The 15,887-nt window shown below is 31.5% G+C and overlaps 1 protein-coding gene across 8 annotated transcripts in view; it reads left to right on the top strand.

The window, feature by feature from the left end:
* Nucleotides 1-15,887, top strand: part of LOC145680743 (uncharacterized) — a 488,043-nt gene that overhangs the window by 461,678 nt on the left and 10,478 nt on the right. For 6 of the 8 annotated variants that reach the window (XM_081751705.1, XM_081751706.1, XM_081751707.1 and 3 more), the window contains one exon: nt 9,121-9,213. The exons of the other annotated variants lie outside the window; for them this stretch is intronic. In XM_081751705.1, the coding sequence (XP_081607831.1) occupies nt 9,121-9,213 (93 nt within the window). The remainder of the gene's footprint in view (nt 1-9,120; nt 9,214-15,887) is intronic. 8 annotated transcript variants of the gene reach the window in all.

The following is a 15,887-nucleotide window of genomic DNA, read 5'->3' on the forward strand; positions in this document are numbered from 1 at the left end:
GTTCTGACCAGAGCAGAATGAAATATATTAAAAACTATACTTACAATGTGTTACAGTTTCAAGGACCTAACGTCCTCTTCATCAGACACCAACACCACGGAGTGTTGGTGTCTGATGAAGAGAACGTTAGGTCCTTGAAACTGTAACACATTGTAAGTATAGTTTTTAATATATTTCATTCTGCTCTGGTCAGAACTGTTTTATTTGTAAAATTAGATTACATAGGATCGAATAATTTAGCAAGTTTCTTGAATGGATTCTAGATACATTTTATTTCATTCTTTTTATGTTTAACCATGATTAGTACATTCATTGGTCTTCATGTCATAATATTCGACCTCATTTGTTAAATGTTTAGCTTTTAATTGTATTGTTTTTAGTTCTATGTATGTTTTATTAAATTGGTATAAGCAATCACTACCGTTAAATATATTTCTGTAAGCTTCAATACACCCAGTATAAAGAACACATACAATTTGAATAAACTAATAATAATCAAATAAAACGCACGTAAAAATGTAAAATAATGTAAAATAAATAAATAAAGTCACCAGTAAATATATATAAAAATTAATTATTGAAACTGCTCCTAAATAATATTAATTGCTTTCTCACAAAAAAAAAAAAAAAAAAAAATGAAAGCGTGGAGAATGTTTCAGTTGATTGAAAATGAGATTTCTTATAAACTTTTAATATATCAATAAAAGATTCACTCTTTACTTTTAACTATAATTTATTAATGTTTTCGTTTCAGAAACTTCTATCTTATAGTAAGTGACAGTACAGTTAATAAAATTATATAAAAATACAAAATGAAATTAAATATATGTATTTTAACTTTAAGATAACTTTCAAAAATGTTTTAATGTAGTTAGCCTTAAAATTCACAGTAGTTTATTAAATATATGCTACAGTCTTAAATCTTTAGTGATATAAACAAAGCACATTTATAATTCTTTCAATTTTAAAGAAGACTTTGCTTAGAATTAAGTTTTAGTAGGATCTTTCAAAATAATGGAGATGTACTGCTTCACTTGCAACAGAAATAAATGCGCACTGCTTCCTGCACTGTGCACTGAGAAAAACATACACGCTTTGATTTTCCTAATTGCACAGAATTTATTCCCTAATACAGTATATATAAAGTTAAACGAAACAATGTCTTGAAAAAGCTGTAAATACGTAATGACTAAATTTGCATGCCATAATCATCCTTATCTAATTCTATATAGTTTTGTTCGGTGTGGGGAAACTACGTAGATTGTGTAATATTCTTACCTTGTATCTCCGAATTTGGTGAATTCGTTAATCTCTTGCTATTTTCATCAGTAACTTATTAAAACTTCGCTATATTGGATTAATTGCGTGATCTTCACGCCTATAAAACTACCCTAAAAGACTAGATAAAACATTATTTCTTGGAGAAATTAGTGAAAATCCACAGAATTGATAAATTTTATATTTCATCCGTACTTTTTCTTACATTACTGTCACCTTGAAAAAGTAATTGTATGGTTAATGAAATAAGTTGTGGTTAAAGATACTTGCTATCATAACAGTTATGTTAGTAGTTATTTATATATCCTATATATTCACCTGAATCTACAACGGTTCAATAATTACAATTTTCAATCTCAGCATGAATGTCTAATAGTTAATTATGTCCAAGACATCCAGCGGTCCCGAGTTCGATTCCCGGTGGTGAAGGCACTCGGTTGAAAAAGTGTAAACGCTTCTTCAGGCCAGTCACCCTGAATGAGGTTTTTCTGGGTTTTCCTCATTCACACCAGGCAAATGCCCGGGTGGTACCTAACTTATAGGTTCCAGGCCGCTTCCTTCTTTCCCCAATCCTGTCTTCCTTCCCTTTACCCAGATGGTGTGCTCGCCGTGGGACATCATCCCTCAAAAACGTAACGGACTAAATGGCCATAAATGCCGAAAAATCAGAAATCTAATTCCTAAATCCCTACGTTCAAGACAACACGACATTCTGGTGCAGTGTAAAGATGATAAACGGTTTTCTGATTTTCGTTATTTTCTTCACTCACAGGAAGTTTTATGAACTTAGTGTAATACTTAAGTACTAAGTGTAATACACATTGATTTAAGAAAAACTACGGCTGAAACAATCAGTTTTCTGGAATTTCGCTATTTTTTCCCAGAAGAAATGTTCTATCTAGTCTTCTAGAATAGTTCTATAGGAAGGAAGATCTCGCAATGAAGCCAGTGTAGCAAATTTTTAAGAAGTTATTGATGACAGTAACAGACACTACTGAAATTATTTAATAACAAATTCACCTAATTTGGAGACACAAAATAAGAACATTATAATCAATGTGTATCCTATAGCATCCATAAGTAGAAACATAGTTTACAGTTTATTTCGTTATTTTATGAAACAAGTGCAATCCATAGTGTAAACTATAGAATATTAGCTACGGTAATACGAGTATATTGGTTTTAGAAGTTATGACGTAGTTGAAATTCGTTAACAAGAAAAAATCAAACCACTTTCGTAAGGTACTATTAGAATCGTTGTTTACAAAATTATTTTAAAAGACTACTATAGTTCTGTAACTATCATATAATGATTTGAGGTAAAGAGGTAAAGGTAAGTAGATACACCTTTTAGTTTTCAAATAACATTTTACACAAGGTTGAAATAGTTCCTGTTGTTATATAATATAAAGTATTTCATCTTTTATTGCATAATACCATAATTTTGTTCTTTTCTAGGACAGTTAAAAATCTTCCACCTTCATTTTACACAATTCAAACCTCATTAGTAATATTTTGTTTACGAAATGTTATGAAAAATCTAAAAAGAAGTACAATGAAAGATCTTCCTGACATTTACTATATTTTCTTTTAAGCGAACGAACTTTGAAATTTATTTATGATTACCAGAAATGTATATTCAGAACTACTGCTACCTACTAAACTGTTTTTATTGGCGCTTTTTTTTTTGTGATATATAATTTTTTAGTTCAAATTTTTAAAATGTGTTGACAAAGACTTTAGTTTTCTTTCATGTGATAGTCATTCTAGACGAAACCTGGTATTACTTTAGTTACTTGATTTACTTCATAATTTTCGAAAAGTATACTGAGGAAATCATAATTAATTCTGTGTTTTAATATAGAAAAATGTATAGTGTAATCTTGTTACTATTTTGAGGGGGAAGAAAAAAAAAGAGAGAGAGAAAATATGAGATAATTTTACACCTAGTAACAGATGTAGGAACGAAATCCGAAATCGAACAAATAATTTTCTTCATAGTTATGCCAATCATAATTGGAGGATTTGATAATTGATTAGTTCCCTTACCAGTTATTTAATTATTATTATTAACATTATTACTAAATATCAATCTAAAATTGTCGTGCTAAGAAATGATATTTGAATCTTCTAGTTTATTTAGATATACTTCTGACTGAGACGATAAGTTATATAGTACTAATTGTTTCTTTATGTCTAAAAATCTTGTTTCCTTTAGGAAAGAAAGTGTTTTCTGTCTCCTTGTATGTAGTAACATTGCTTTTTCTAGTACTCTGTTCAAAAATAAGTACTTATAATGGAAGGTGGGTTTAGTGACGATATGTAGTAGTATCAAGATTGTACATTTTTTTTTTGCCCTCTTCGATATAACACTTAAAAAAAAAAAACATGATTTTAATAACCAATTAAAACTTTATTTTTTGAATATGTATCTTCAATGCACTATGTGGGAGTTTTTACGGAAGTAAATACTGATGTAACTTTCTTTTTTCAAAACATTAACGAGGTGGATATACAAAAGTAAATAACACAAATGAAACCCCGAAAACTACTTCAGTACAAATTATAAAGTATTTTTTAGGTCTACATGGCTTTTCTTTTTATAAACATAAACTAAAAGCTAATGGGCAAATAACAGGATAATACTCTAGAAAAAAAATAGTTACCTTAGTTGTATTTTCATTAAATATTTAAAAGAACTTCAAGTGAATATTGTATCTTTTATTCGTTTAAACACTAAAAAAATTATTTATTACCAAGTGTTGAATCATTGATGAATACGAAATGAGAATCATTATGAATTAGTACCAACTTTAGTAGATTTTGTATAGTCACCAGCGAAACTTATACCCTTCACGTAAATACATTTTTTTTAATACTTTATAATAGTTGGGCTGATTTAAGTGTATAGTTTCCAGTAACGCGGAGAATACTATGCATATCCTGTTAAAGATAGAAATATTCACCTTAATAAAACTGCCTATTTTGAAGTTATTGAAAAGAAGTAATCACATAGTTTGCGCCTGCTTTTCTTTATCCCTAAATATATATATATATATAAAAATACGTAATCATTTAACTAATGTCATAGTGTGAACTATTCATAAGCATGCTGAAAAACAATAGCTTGAATGATCTTCTAAAAATTCTAATGATTAACTTAAATACAAATAATAATAATATCATAAGCTCAATTAAGAATAGTTATCTCTCCATAAGATTCCAGGACTTTCTCATAAGATAGTACTCAGAGGGCTCAGGTTATGATGTAAATTTTCAGTCACTTAATTTACTGAAGTATACGAAAGACCTTAAAAACCATTACTATTCACTGAGTAGTATTTTATAAATATTAAATAACTTACTTTCCAAACTTGTTGTCATTGAGTTATTTACAAAAAAAAAAAATAAATAAATAAATAAAAAATAAATAAAAATAAAAAAGGCGGAAAATTTGTGAAGACTCTTAAAGAAATAAAAAAAATTGGGTCATAACTGCCGAAACAGAAAGTTACACTTCAACATTCCAATGCTATTGTAAGTACTAATCGTGTATGATTCGGGTTTTTCTTTGTATATTCCAATTTTTATTTAGTCAAAGGGTAACTAAATGTAGTTGAATAGATTAAAACTTATTTGAAATTAGAATGTTTTGTTAAGATTTCTTTTTTTATTCTTATAATTATCACTTGGCTGGTGCAATTTCCAAACATAAATTAGAATTTGCCATTTCATTTTCACAATTATTAATTAAAAAGAAACAGAGAACGTGAATAATAAAAAAAAACCAAGACGTAAAGTTAATTTTCTCGTTTAGGTTTCTTTAATAGAAATTATTTTATTTCATAGTTTGAACATTAATTTAATCGCGAATTAAGCACATTATTTACGAAAATAAATATTCTATCAGATCGGTGAAGAAAGAAAAGAAAAAACTACCACTTTTTTATTATTTAATATATATTCTTTATCTCTACCGATACAATTATATGCATTTTTACAAGTAGGTTAATGCATTTTATATATTAAGATTAATTATACGTAATTGATTAATGTGCTCCGGTACTGTCACTTTTCTGTAAGTAATAGATCGTAATTAAGATTTATTTTAGCAATTAAGATAAAAGTATTTTAGTAAATATTGATACTCTCAACAAATGTGATTCTTTGTGAAAATACATTGTCTAAGGTGTATATCACAAAATGCACAGTCATGCTCACAAAACCATTCCACCAAACTTTTTTAGAATGTTCTATACTTAACCACTAGGTTTTGTACTATTAAATCATAATCACCTTCTTCTGTTGTTGTTGTCATTATTATTAATATTAGTTTAATGACAAAAGAGTTAACATATCACCAGAATATATACATATAGTAATTTTTGTAAGATTAATATATGCAAATATAAGATTTTGATCAAGAAAGCGACATACAATAGTTAATGCATAATTAAAATACATTAATTAATCTTACATTTCATTATTAATTTTCTATAATATTATCTTACTTTTTCCACAAATTTTCTTTTTGTCTAGTTTCTGATTTTCTATTGGAAATCTGTTTTCGTCTCGTTAGTGCAGAATTATTTTTTCAAATGTTTTCTAGCATGATACCTTTGTCTTGCTTTATAATTAATATTTCACACTTCTTCATGTATAAAAAAGAAATGAATAAAAATAAACGATAATAAAATAAATTCGTATTATGTACTACTAATATATTTGGAATTCACTTTTTATGAAACCGAAATCGAATTGGTATTTTTATTCAATTTGAAGCATTTTTTTTTCTCTCCCAGGATGATTGTTCAGTAGTTTTACATTTAATATTAGTTACGTCTTTACACTTATCTTCCTCACCCTATTTTACCACCTGCTTGGAAGCAGAAGAATTAACAATTTTACTTATTGAATTGTGCATTTTAAACACTGCTAGGAGTTATGATAAATGGCTCATGTTTGGAATTTCTAAAATTTCCTTAAAAATAAATGTACATATGTAATCTATGTGGTAAATTTTTAAAATGGGAATATCTTTTAATATTTCTTTAAGTAGACCCTTTTGAGCCCCGTAGGAGTGGAATTTTTTAAAATCCATTTTTAGTGAGCACTTTAGAAATAAGAGCAAGAACCGTCAGATTTCTTCTTTCTTGGTCAAGGATTTCCGGAGATAGTCATCGATCAGTCAGTCTACTAGACTAAATCATTTGCTCCTATCCCACCCCACTTATCTCCATCCTCGAAATGAAGTTTCGTATGGATGCCTTTAGTGACTCGTTTAAAATCGTGACTTAGTTTAATTGCGTTCTCCAATACGAAATAGTAGTCACATCCAATTTAAGAGAATTAGTTAGACAACATATCTTCCCCATCCCCTCGTTTCACTCGCCCATTCTCTTTGAATAATTTACTAAATTTGCTACTAAATATCTTCCCCAAACTCGGGATCTAGATGTTGTTTTCTCTCACACACCCGAAACTTTCATTAAGTCATTAAAGAACCTTTCCCCAAGAGTTGAATTTTCTGATCTCACGTCTTCTGATTTTCACCCGAGATCTCTAGAATTACACTTTCATATGAATATTATTTCCTATCGTCACCTCTCGGAATGAGATTTCTAAATTAATCTCTAAATGAATTCTAAATCGCCTTTTCCCATTTGAAGACTACATATTCACCTTATTTTAAGGGAATATTAAGCAAAAATTATTATATCTTATTCAATCTGAGATTCTGAATAAATAAAAAAAAAATGTAGTTTCTTGCATCCAAGAACGGTATAGTAACTCTGCTATTTTATGGCAGAATTAATTATGCTTATTTCACTGCAGTCAATGTTGTTGCGCCCCGTTTCATGTGTCATTCAAATTGAAATTGTGCCACTAAACGTTAGATTCATTTTATACGAAACAAAATTTCATGCCTTTGCACTCGACTGTTCAAAAGTGCTTTCTAGATCAAAAGAAACGTCCTTATTTTCTGCACTGTCTCGTTGTAGCATTGTAGTTGACACCTCAGATAAAAAATCAAAATAGTGGTACCTGCCTCGGAGACAAATCCGACTAGTGATTTGGATTCCACTTGAAATAGTAGGACCAGTCTTGTTTGTATGTCATTGGTGCTGAGAATTGACGTTCAATCAATCCAAATCTTATCCTCTGCATTAATTGAGATTCGTAACCTCGGAAACAAAGCTCTCCCATATAACCAAACTTTGTGCAATTACTTTCAAGCGATTGAAATTTATATCAAAATCTCTCTCCAACTTTTTGCGAGTTGAAGTAGGAAAGAAAATCTTAATGAGATCGGGAGTTAAAAATAACAGTTCTTCTAGTTAAATCTGATTCAATAACAGAGTTCCGAGAATTTTGAAATGATTCATTCACCCACTGATATTTTGCATATAATTTACTTGTTATTTAAAAAGCTCAAGTATGTATTAAAAAAATATGTATAATAGTACTACTTCTAGTAGTTTAATATTGGTGTTATTACTGTTTAGTTATGAGGTGAAAGATGTAAATAAATATTATATGTAATAGATAGATGGATAGATAAATAATTTTGTGTAGATTAGCTGTATATAAAGCTTTCCTTCGTATAATGATATTTTATTAAGTATCTAATGTAAAAAGTTTCGAACACATTTTTTAATATTATGAAGGCTCTAGTCTGGAAAGATAGATGAATGTACTTATTTTCTAATTAAAATTTATTTACTACCCTTTCATTATAAATTCACTGGATGAATAAATTATTTAATTTAAATTAAAGAAAGAAGCTGTTCTGAATTTTCTGTCTTATTTTTTGTTTATTAATTTTTACATCTGAGAAGTTAGATGTTGCTACTATTTCCAACACACACAGTATAGTAAACAATATCTTACTCTTTTTTTAATCACTATTCTATAGTACACTATTAGTCCTGGGATTTTATATGCTCTAAATTTCGAAGTCTCTATTAGCTAAATAGTTAGCATTCTTACTTTACTTGCAGGAGACCTATGTCTGATACGCTCTGGAAGTACATAAGGTTCTGATTCTTTAGTGCTTAACAAAGAGCTACTAACTCGGAACTCAAAAATAACTTATTGTCTTTTTCGTACTTTGTTAATAAAAAATATAAAAAAATATGCGAATTTTATTTGGTTAACATCCTAATAACAAAGTTGCTAATTTCCAAATACATCCATTCTTATTTATCCCAGCGTAGTATTGCATAGTCTTTGAAATTAAATGTTACAGATAATCTCATACAATAAACCCAAGATTTAACAGAATGAACGAACTCTGGATTTAAGAGACAGAATTAGACCTTAATTGGGAGAAAGATCTTTACTTCAGGCAATTTAGATCTTTAATTATATTAAGAAACTTGAGGCTTTTTCTTCACTCCTCTGATACTCAGTTGCAAGTTTTTTTTTTTTCTTTTTTGTAACCAATATAATGCGTACATTATTTTACATTAACATTATACTGAACAGTATAAAGTGTAATATCCTGTTTTAAAAATTGTTCATAACACATTTCACGATCTAACGAACTTCCGATTTTACAGACTCTTTTTGCATTGAAAGGACGGTTTCCTCCCCTTCTTGGATAAAAGGATGACTATTCTATATCTTTCTGGCTAGTGTCTTCATTATAGTAAATTGCATGTTGCATGCTAGTTGCTGCTTTTAATTTTTCTTTGCATGGGTGAAAACTTACTAACATTTTCTTCTGTTTATTTAACGGTTTATTTTTAATAAGGCTTATTATTTTGTTGTGTGTGTGGCTTATTAATAAATGGTTTCTAACAGGTTTACAAGGCTTTTTGCGATCCTTTTTTCCTGCAGGTGAATAAGCAGAAGGGTCAGGCAACAGGTTTCCTGATTCCAAAATCCCCACCTCCTTACACCATCATCAATAGTAGCCGAACTAATAAAAAGGCAAGGTTTTTATATTGTGTACATATGTTCCTTTCTATTTAAAAAATATAACATAATTAACTAATTGTTGGTATATGTATATATAATGTACATATGGTGTGGAATATTGTATTTGTAAATTTTATATGTAATATAAATGTACAGGAGAATAGTAGAAGAAATGTCAACCAGTTAACTGTGAAAACTGTAGATCATTAGCATACGTTACGTAGAAGTACTGAGTTATTTGTCTTGCTTGAATATAGTGTAATGAAAAAATTATCAACTTATAGATCTTTTGAGATTTAAATCCATCTTTTATTGAATCATCATCTTCTGGTGGTCATAACTCCGAATTCAATATTCTGCTGTATACTTAGATCAATTTGAATACCCCGTGAAAGCATAATGAAATTACATTAATAGAAAATTTTAAGTATCAATCAAATCGAACCGTAACGTGACACACTGTTATCTGTTCCGTATATATCAATTTAACATAAACGCTTGAAGTGCGGAACATCAGATGTCTGGGTTGACAAGTCAGGTGGCGACTATAGACTAGAGTGACAGGCTGTTGGTGGTGGTATGTTTGGGCAAACTCTGTACTACGTGAAGAGCATTAGAACGGCCGCATGCAGTAAATTTAGCAGGCGATGATAACGTAAAATGGGTGATTTCTTTCATTTCCAAAGAGGGCAAATTGTTGGTGCTGGTTAAGCGGTGCGAGCGTAATGATGTGTGGTGCGAAAGTGGCAAATGTGTTGGATATGTCGCGAGGGGCAGCGAGATGATGATGGCCTACAAAACTCAGTGCAAAACCACATCGACAAAGAGGAAAAGTAATCGGAAGAAGACCCTCCGTGACAAGTCCTGCAAAGCATTAAAATGGATTTCCTCTCAGAATTGTCGTGAGCTGCGATGCAAGTGATGGAGGAACTCAAGCAGTACCTCTCACGGCCTTTGTTGACTATCACAGTCTACCATGAATTACATGACATGAATATATACGGAGTCATGTTGCAGAAGCGAAACCGTTGATAAGGGATAATAACGCTTTAGCACAACGCCAATAGTGCCGCAAAGACGCAACTTGGAACGCTGATAAGTGGAAACGTGCGATATGGTCGGATGAATCATTATTCATGTTTCAAACCACGGTCCTTATTTATATGTGGCGGCGGACGCCTAAAGAAGCATACGTATGATCCGCAAGATCTCCAACTGTGAAATATGGTAGCTCTCTATGATGCTGTGAGCTGCAGTATCCTGAGTTTCAGTGGGTTCTGTGCTAATGCTTACCAATTGCGTCACTACGCCCAGAGCTGGATTAACCTATCTGAAGGCCCGGGGCTAGAAAAAAAATATGTGGCCCCTGCTGACTTTACTTAATACATTTTTGTGAAAGTACAGTAGGAAAGTTAAGGCAATACGTTTCATATTTTTGGTCATTTTTTATTTTATGATGATGATTGTATCTTCATAATTCTTTTTAGATAGCCAGTTGAGATTTTAACAAAAGCGGAGACCCCTGTCCACCTGAAGACCCGGGCCTGTCGCCCCTAAGCTTCCCTTTAATCCGGCCCTGGCTACGCCCGATTATGTTTCATCATATTGTCCAGACGTTGTTTCTAAGGAATGACGCCATATTTCAAAATGCTTCCATTAACACAGTTGGAACTGTTGTGGCGTGGTTTGAGGAACATCGGTATGAAATTTAACACCTTCCCTTGCCCGTTTAATCCCCAGACCTGAACATAATTGAACATCTGTAGTTCGTTTTGGAAATATGAATTTCTGTGTGCATTCGTTTTAGAGGAACTAATGATGTACTGCACGAGGAATGGTGATAGATATTCCTCTTGCTAACATTCATGACATATGCTTCTATTGCATGTCGCATCAGAGCTATTCTGAGAGCGAAAGATGATCCACTACCATGTTAATCTTGTTATGAGGGAAATTCTAGAGGAATTTTGTGGGGAAATTCCCTCCAAAAAGTAATATTTTTTTTGTCTCGTGTCACTATTCACATAGTGATTCAGAAACAAATTGCGCCAAAACGTAATTTATGTCTACTCAATAAATCGTGCTAATTTCATGTGAATCGCATTATTCTATCTAGAGATGTAAATAGTTATTTCTATTGCTAAATTAAACCAAACTTGCTACATATGTACTTTACCAAAGAAGTGTTAAGTGTTAACAAATGAACACTTACCTTAACTAAAATATTTTAGTTATCGACTATCTTCTGTGTTTGGCTTCTGGAACAATTTTTTTTTTTTTTTTTTTTTTTTTTTTTTTGAAAAGTCCAAACTTTATATGAAGAGGAGATAGAATTATCTTACAAGGTCTCACCAGTGAGGGCATGCTTTTGTCCAGAAGTAAATATACGTTTTGGCCATTCCTTCTTAATGTAATGTTCTGCTTTGTTCCTACTGTCCCATTCGCACAGGAAACAACAATACTTCGTATAACCAAACTGCAAACTCATTAACAAAGAAATGACTTTTAAATCACAGCAAACTTATTTCTCATACTGAGTTCTTTCTAACAATATTTCGATGTTTTCATACCTTTCCTTCATGTTAGTTGCAAAGCCAAAGGCACTGAAGTAAATTCGTTGCCATTGTACAAAAGGACAGCCTTCAAACCAGTTTTTCAAGCGTCAGTAAACATCCTACACTCTGTACTTACATGTTCATGTCCGAATGTATCCATGACAACACAAATATTGTTACAATAAACCAAATCATTTTCTTTTAGAATAGTACTTCTGAAACTCTGCATGACACTTTCGAAAAACACACACTTTAGTGTTACGATGAAGCAGATGCCAACCTTTAAGTCTAAAAACAAAAAGTCCTGCTTGTCTTTAGAGAGTTTTAAATCCCGAATGAGGTCACTTAGTTCACCCTGAGTTATCAGATGGGGCTCGAATGTTGATGTGCTTCCTACATATGTAGAATAATCTTCCTCTGTATATTGTACTTCAGTAGTTTCCTCAAATACGTAATCTTCATCTACAGGAAGATGAGCTGGAGGTTGTGGTACTGTTAATTCTGCATTGTGTGGAACTGGTCTAAATGCTGATGGCAAATTAGGGTACTGCACTGTATGTTTAGATTACTGGTCATTCCTTTTGTCTGTGTCACACAAAAGTAGCAGTCTGAAGAATGATCTTTTGGTTCCCTCCAGATCATGGGTACGCCGAAGTTCATGCTCCGTTCACCATTTGCCCACCCAGTTAGACGTCTCACGCAAGTACTACAAACGTAGTTAGAAGCCCAGTTCTTATCTTGGTCTCCTACGCTGCAACCAAAATATAACTGATAACACTTCCTCAGAAGTGGAGTGAAACATCGATGTTGCGTTTAAATGTCAACTCCCCACATACATTAGAGAAATTGTCCGGGCGATTTACACACTTCCTCGGCATCTTGTATCCTGTACGGTATCACTCACATACACACACGGATCTACACTTCATAAATCACAAAGCAGCACAGAACGCAATCTAACTCAGTGCATCACCACGCAAAATTAACTGTCTTGTATTGAAAGTGATAATGGAATTCAGCGAATTAATTTTACCACTGTTCTTTCCAGGTTTTTTTACTCATTGTTGGTAAGTCAAAATAGTAAAATGAAACTAATTTTTCACAGAATAGGTGTGCATTTGTTTGTTTGTGTGTATTTGTGCTTGTACCTGCGTGTCCGTGTATGTGCCGACAACAATACGTCAATGTTAGGTTTCGGTCTTTGCTGAACGCCTTACATTTAAACCTGTAAATAGAAAAAAAAACTATCTCTAGATAGAATAACGCAATTCACATGAAATTAACATGATTTATTGAGTAGACATAAATCTGTTTTGATGCAATTTCTGTATCACTGTATGAATAGTGATAGTGGACAAAAATTCTTATAAACTACTTTTTGGAGGGAATTTCCCACAAAATTCCACTAGTTTCCCTCATATAACAAATGGCGACACGGTGTATTCATCATTGTAAAGTGTTTCATTGCGAATCCAATGAGGTATAAACCGTGCTTATATTGTAATTACCGTGAAAGTTACATGTAAATAATAAATTTCACGTAAATAACTCATTTTTTTCAAGGTCACGTGGGTGTCACGGGAAAATGGTAGGTGACTGAGAAAAACTGATTACATATTTGAATTTTACGTGAAAAGTTCTATTAGAATCAAATATTCTAATTTCTGTGCCAAAATCTTCTTGACTAGTGTTATTATTATTATTATTATTATTATTATTATTATTATTATTATTATTATTATTATTATTATTATTATTATTATTATTATTATAAATTACAGCACGATGTGGTCTATCGACTGGTATATGTCTCATCTTTGGACAACATTATAGTTTGACTCTTAAACATTGTTTTGTTTATATCTATTACGCGTATAATATTGGGCTATATCTCGTTAACCATGCAGTGTACCGTTATCATGTTAGTATCATAGAATAAAGGGCTTAAAGAGGTAACAGTTTCATCTTGATAGCTGGCGAAATTATCAATTTTTAGGTTTACATGAAAAAACTGTTTTCGAAAACTACACATGAAGATTTACATGCACTCATATCAGCTTACTCAGCTAGATGAGATCCATTGATTGGTATATGCCTGATCTATGCCTGGTTTTTTTTTCGTTAAACTTCAACAATATTGTAGAATTTACAACACTGCATTGAATAACATTTATATTATAAATTTCAGTCATGTTTCTACTGTGTACTAGATTATGAACTTTCCCTATACCAAATACATAAACGTTTCATAAAAGAATTAGATTTCTCCTCTGTAAGCTATTGCAAAACATCGTGTAACGTTTAAAAATACAATAAAATAAAGCTTTCCTGTATACTTTTCCTTTCCTTATCCAGGAAAGTATCTGTATCTGTCAACTATGCTTGCTTTCGTCATTATTTTCATTTACGAAAACATTTGTGAAAATAATCGGTATTAACTGTTATCAATCAACGTTCCTTATCTTTTTTTATTTTTCTCGTTTCTCTAGCAGAGTTCGTTTCCCTTTCCTTGAAATATGTTTCAGTTGCAAAGTGAAATATCTGTAGTTTAATCCTGTGCATATGGTCTGTATGCTGAAGAAGACGGATGAAATATTAATATGCAAGTAAAATCATGACGAAGTAGTTGAGGCAGCTAAAATGTTATTATGAAACTGAGGAACTTTACAAAGAACTTCTACATTTATATTCGGTGAAAAGACGACTCATTCAATTTTCAAACTGCTTGCAACACTCTCTGAATCGACGCGTATACTACGTAATAGCATATTTTAACCCTTCAGTGCCAAAATTAGAAGGTAATGATTCAAGTTAGGCATGAAATGTGGAAGTATCTGTTATATTTTGTAGAAACGTCACGATGTTTGGAGAGTAGACTCCATTCCAGGTTGGGCTAATCTAGTAGGAAAAGTTTTAAGTTATTCAAACCGTATATGACGGTGAAGCCATGAAACACAAGAACGTTTCTAAGAGATTCGAAAAATCTAATGATGCTAGAAACAGCATTGAAGATTGTCCATGGCTAGCTAATAATAATAAAAAGCTTTTGCGCAAGCTATCTGAGTAAAACTGTTTGAACATCCGTCATGGTCTCCCGATTTAGTTGCAGTTTACTATTCGTGAACGGAATTTGACTATAAAAGGAGCGCATCATGGTTTGATTCAAGGCATCCAAAAATTGAGATAAACTTTCTGTAGATGATGAGACCGAAAGACTTTAATGACCATTTCAAACAACTGTAAAATAATTTTTAGCGGTGTATTCAATCAGAAGAGGATTATATTAATTACTTATAAAAACAAAGCATAAGTAATATATTGGCTTTTATTTAAGACACTTCTTTTTTTCACTTTCATTAAGACACCTCGAATGTGCTCATTCTATGCTTAAACAACTCGAAGCCTTATAGTCATAAAATCCCGCCAGTTGCTTTTTATTTAATTAAGTTACTGTTTACGTTATTGTATTATGTATAGAGTTCGAAATAGTACATAATTAAAATGTAATATTTAGACTGCGAAATCTCTTGAGTAGAATAAAAGTGAAAAGAATTTGTGGACGACGATAATGCAGCTTTGAGGAATTGTTTCAATAAAGTATATAAATTTAATAATCCCTGATTCTATCCCCAAGTCAAGTGAGTTTGTGACTGACAACATCGTAATCGTGGGTTTTCTGGAGGTTCTCCAGTTTCTCCCACATTCCCATTCCACCAGTTCTTTCAAATCATTCACTTTCATTAATGACCCGTCTCTTTTAGGCCATAGGCCATAATAGTGGTACGTAAAACTATACATTTAATTTAATTTAATTTCATTAAAAAAAAAAAACGAGTAACGACAGTGCAGCGCAGCTGCAGCGGCAACTTGAGAATATCATTGCGATATCTTTGGCAAAAATCATTAAATAGCTATTAATAACTTGATTTTCTGCATCCTTTGTACTGTCAGTTTTGTAGCTCTTTGTCTGCCATACATCTTACGCGCAAGTTGCATACAGTCAAAAATCTTTCAACAGTTACACCTTAAAAATTGATCCATAAGATATAGGTAAAAATTGACTCACAAGAAATTTTTATTCAAAGATTGTTTTGTTTGCAGTACTTTTCAATGATTTTCACTTTTATGCAT

Source organism: Thermobia domestica, chromosome 3, assembly GCF_964235325.1.
Source record: "Thermobia domestica chromosome 3, izTheDome1.hap1.1, whole genome shotgun sequence".
Taxonomy (NCBI): domain Eukaryota; kingdom Metazoa; phylum Arthropoda; class Insecta; order Zygentoma; family Lepismatidae; genus Thermobia; species Thermobia domestica.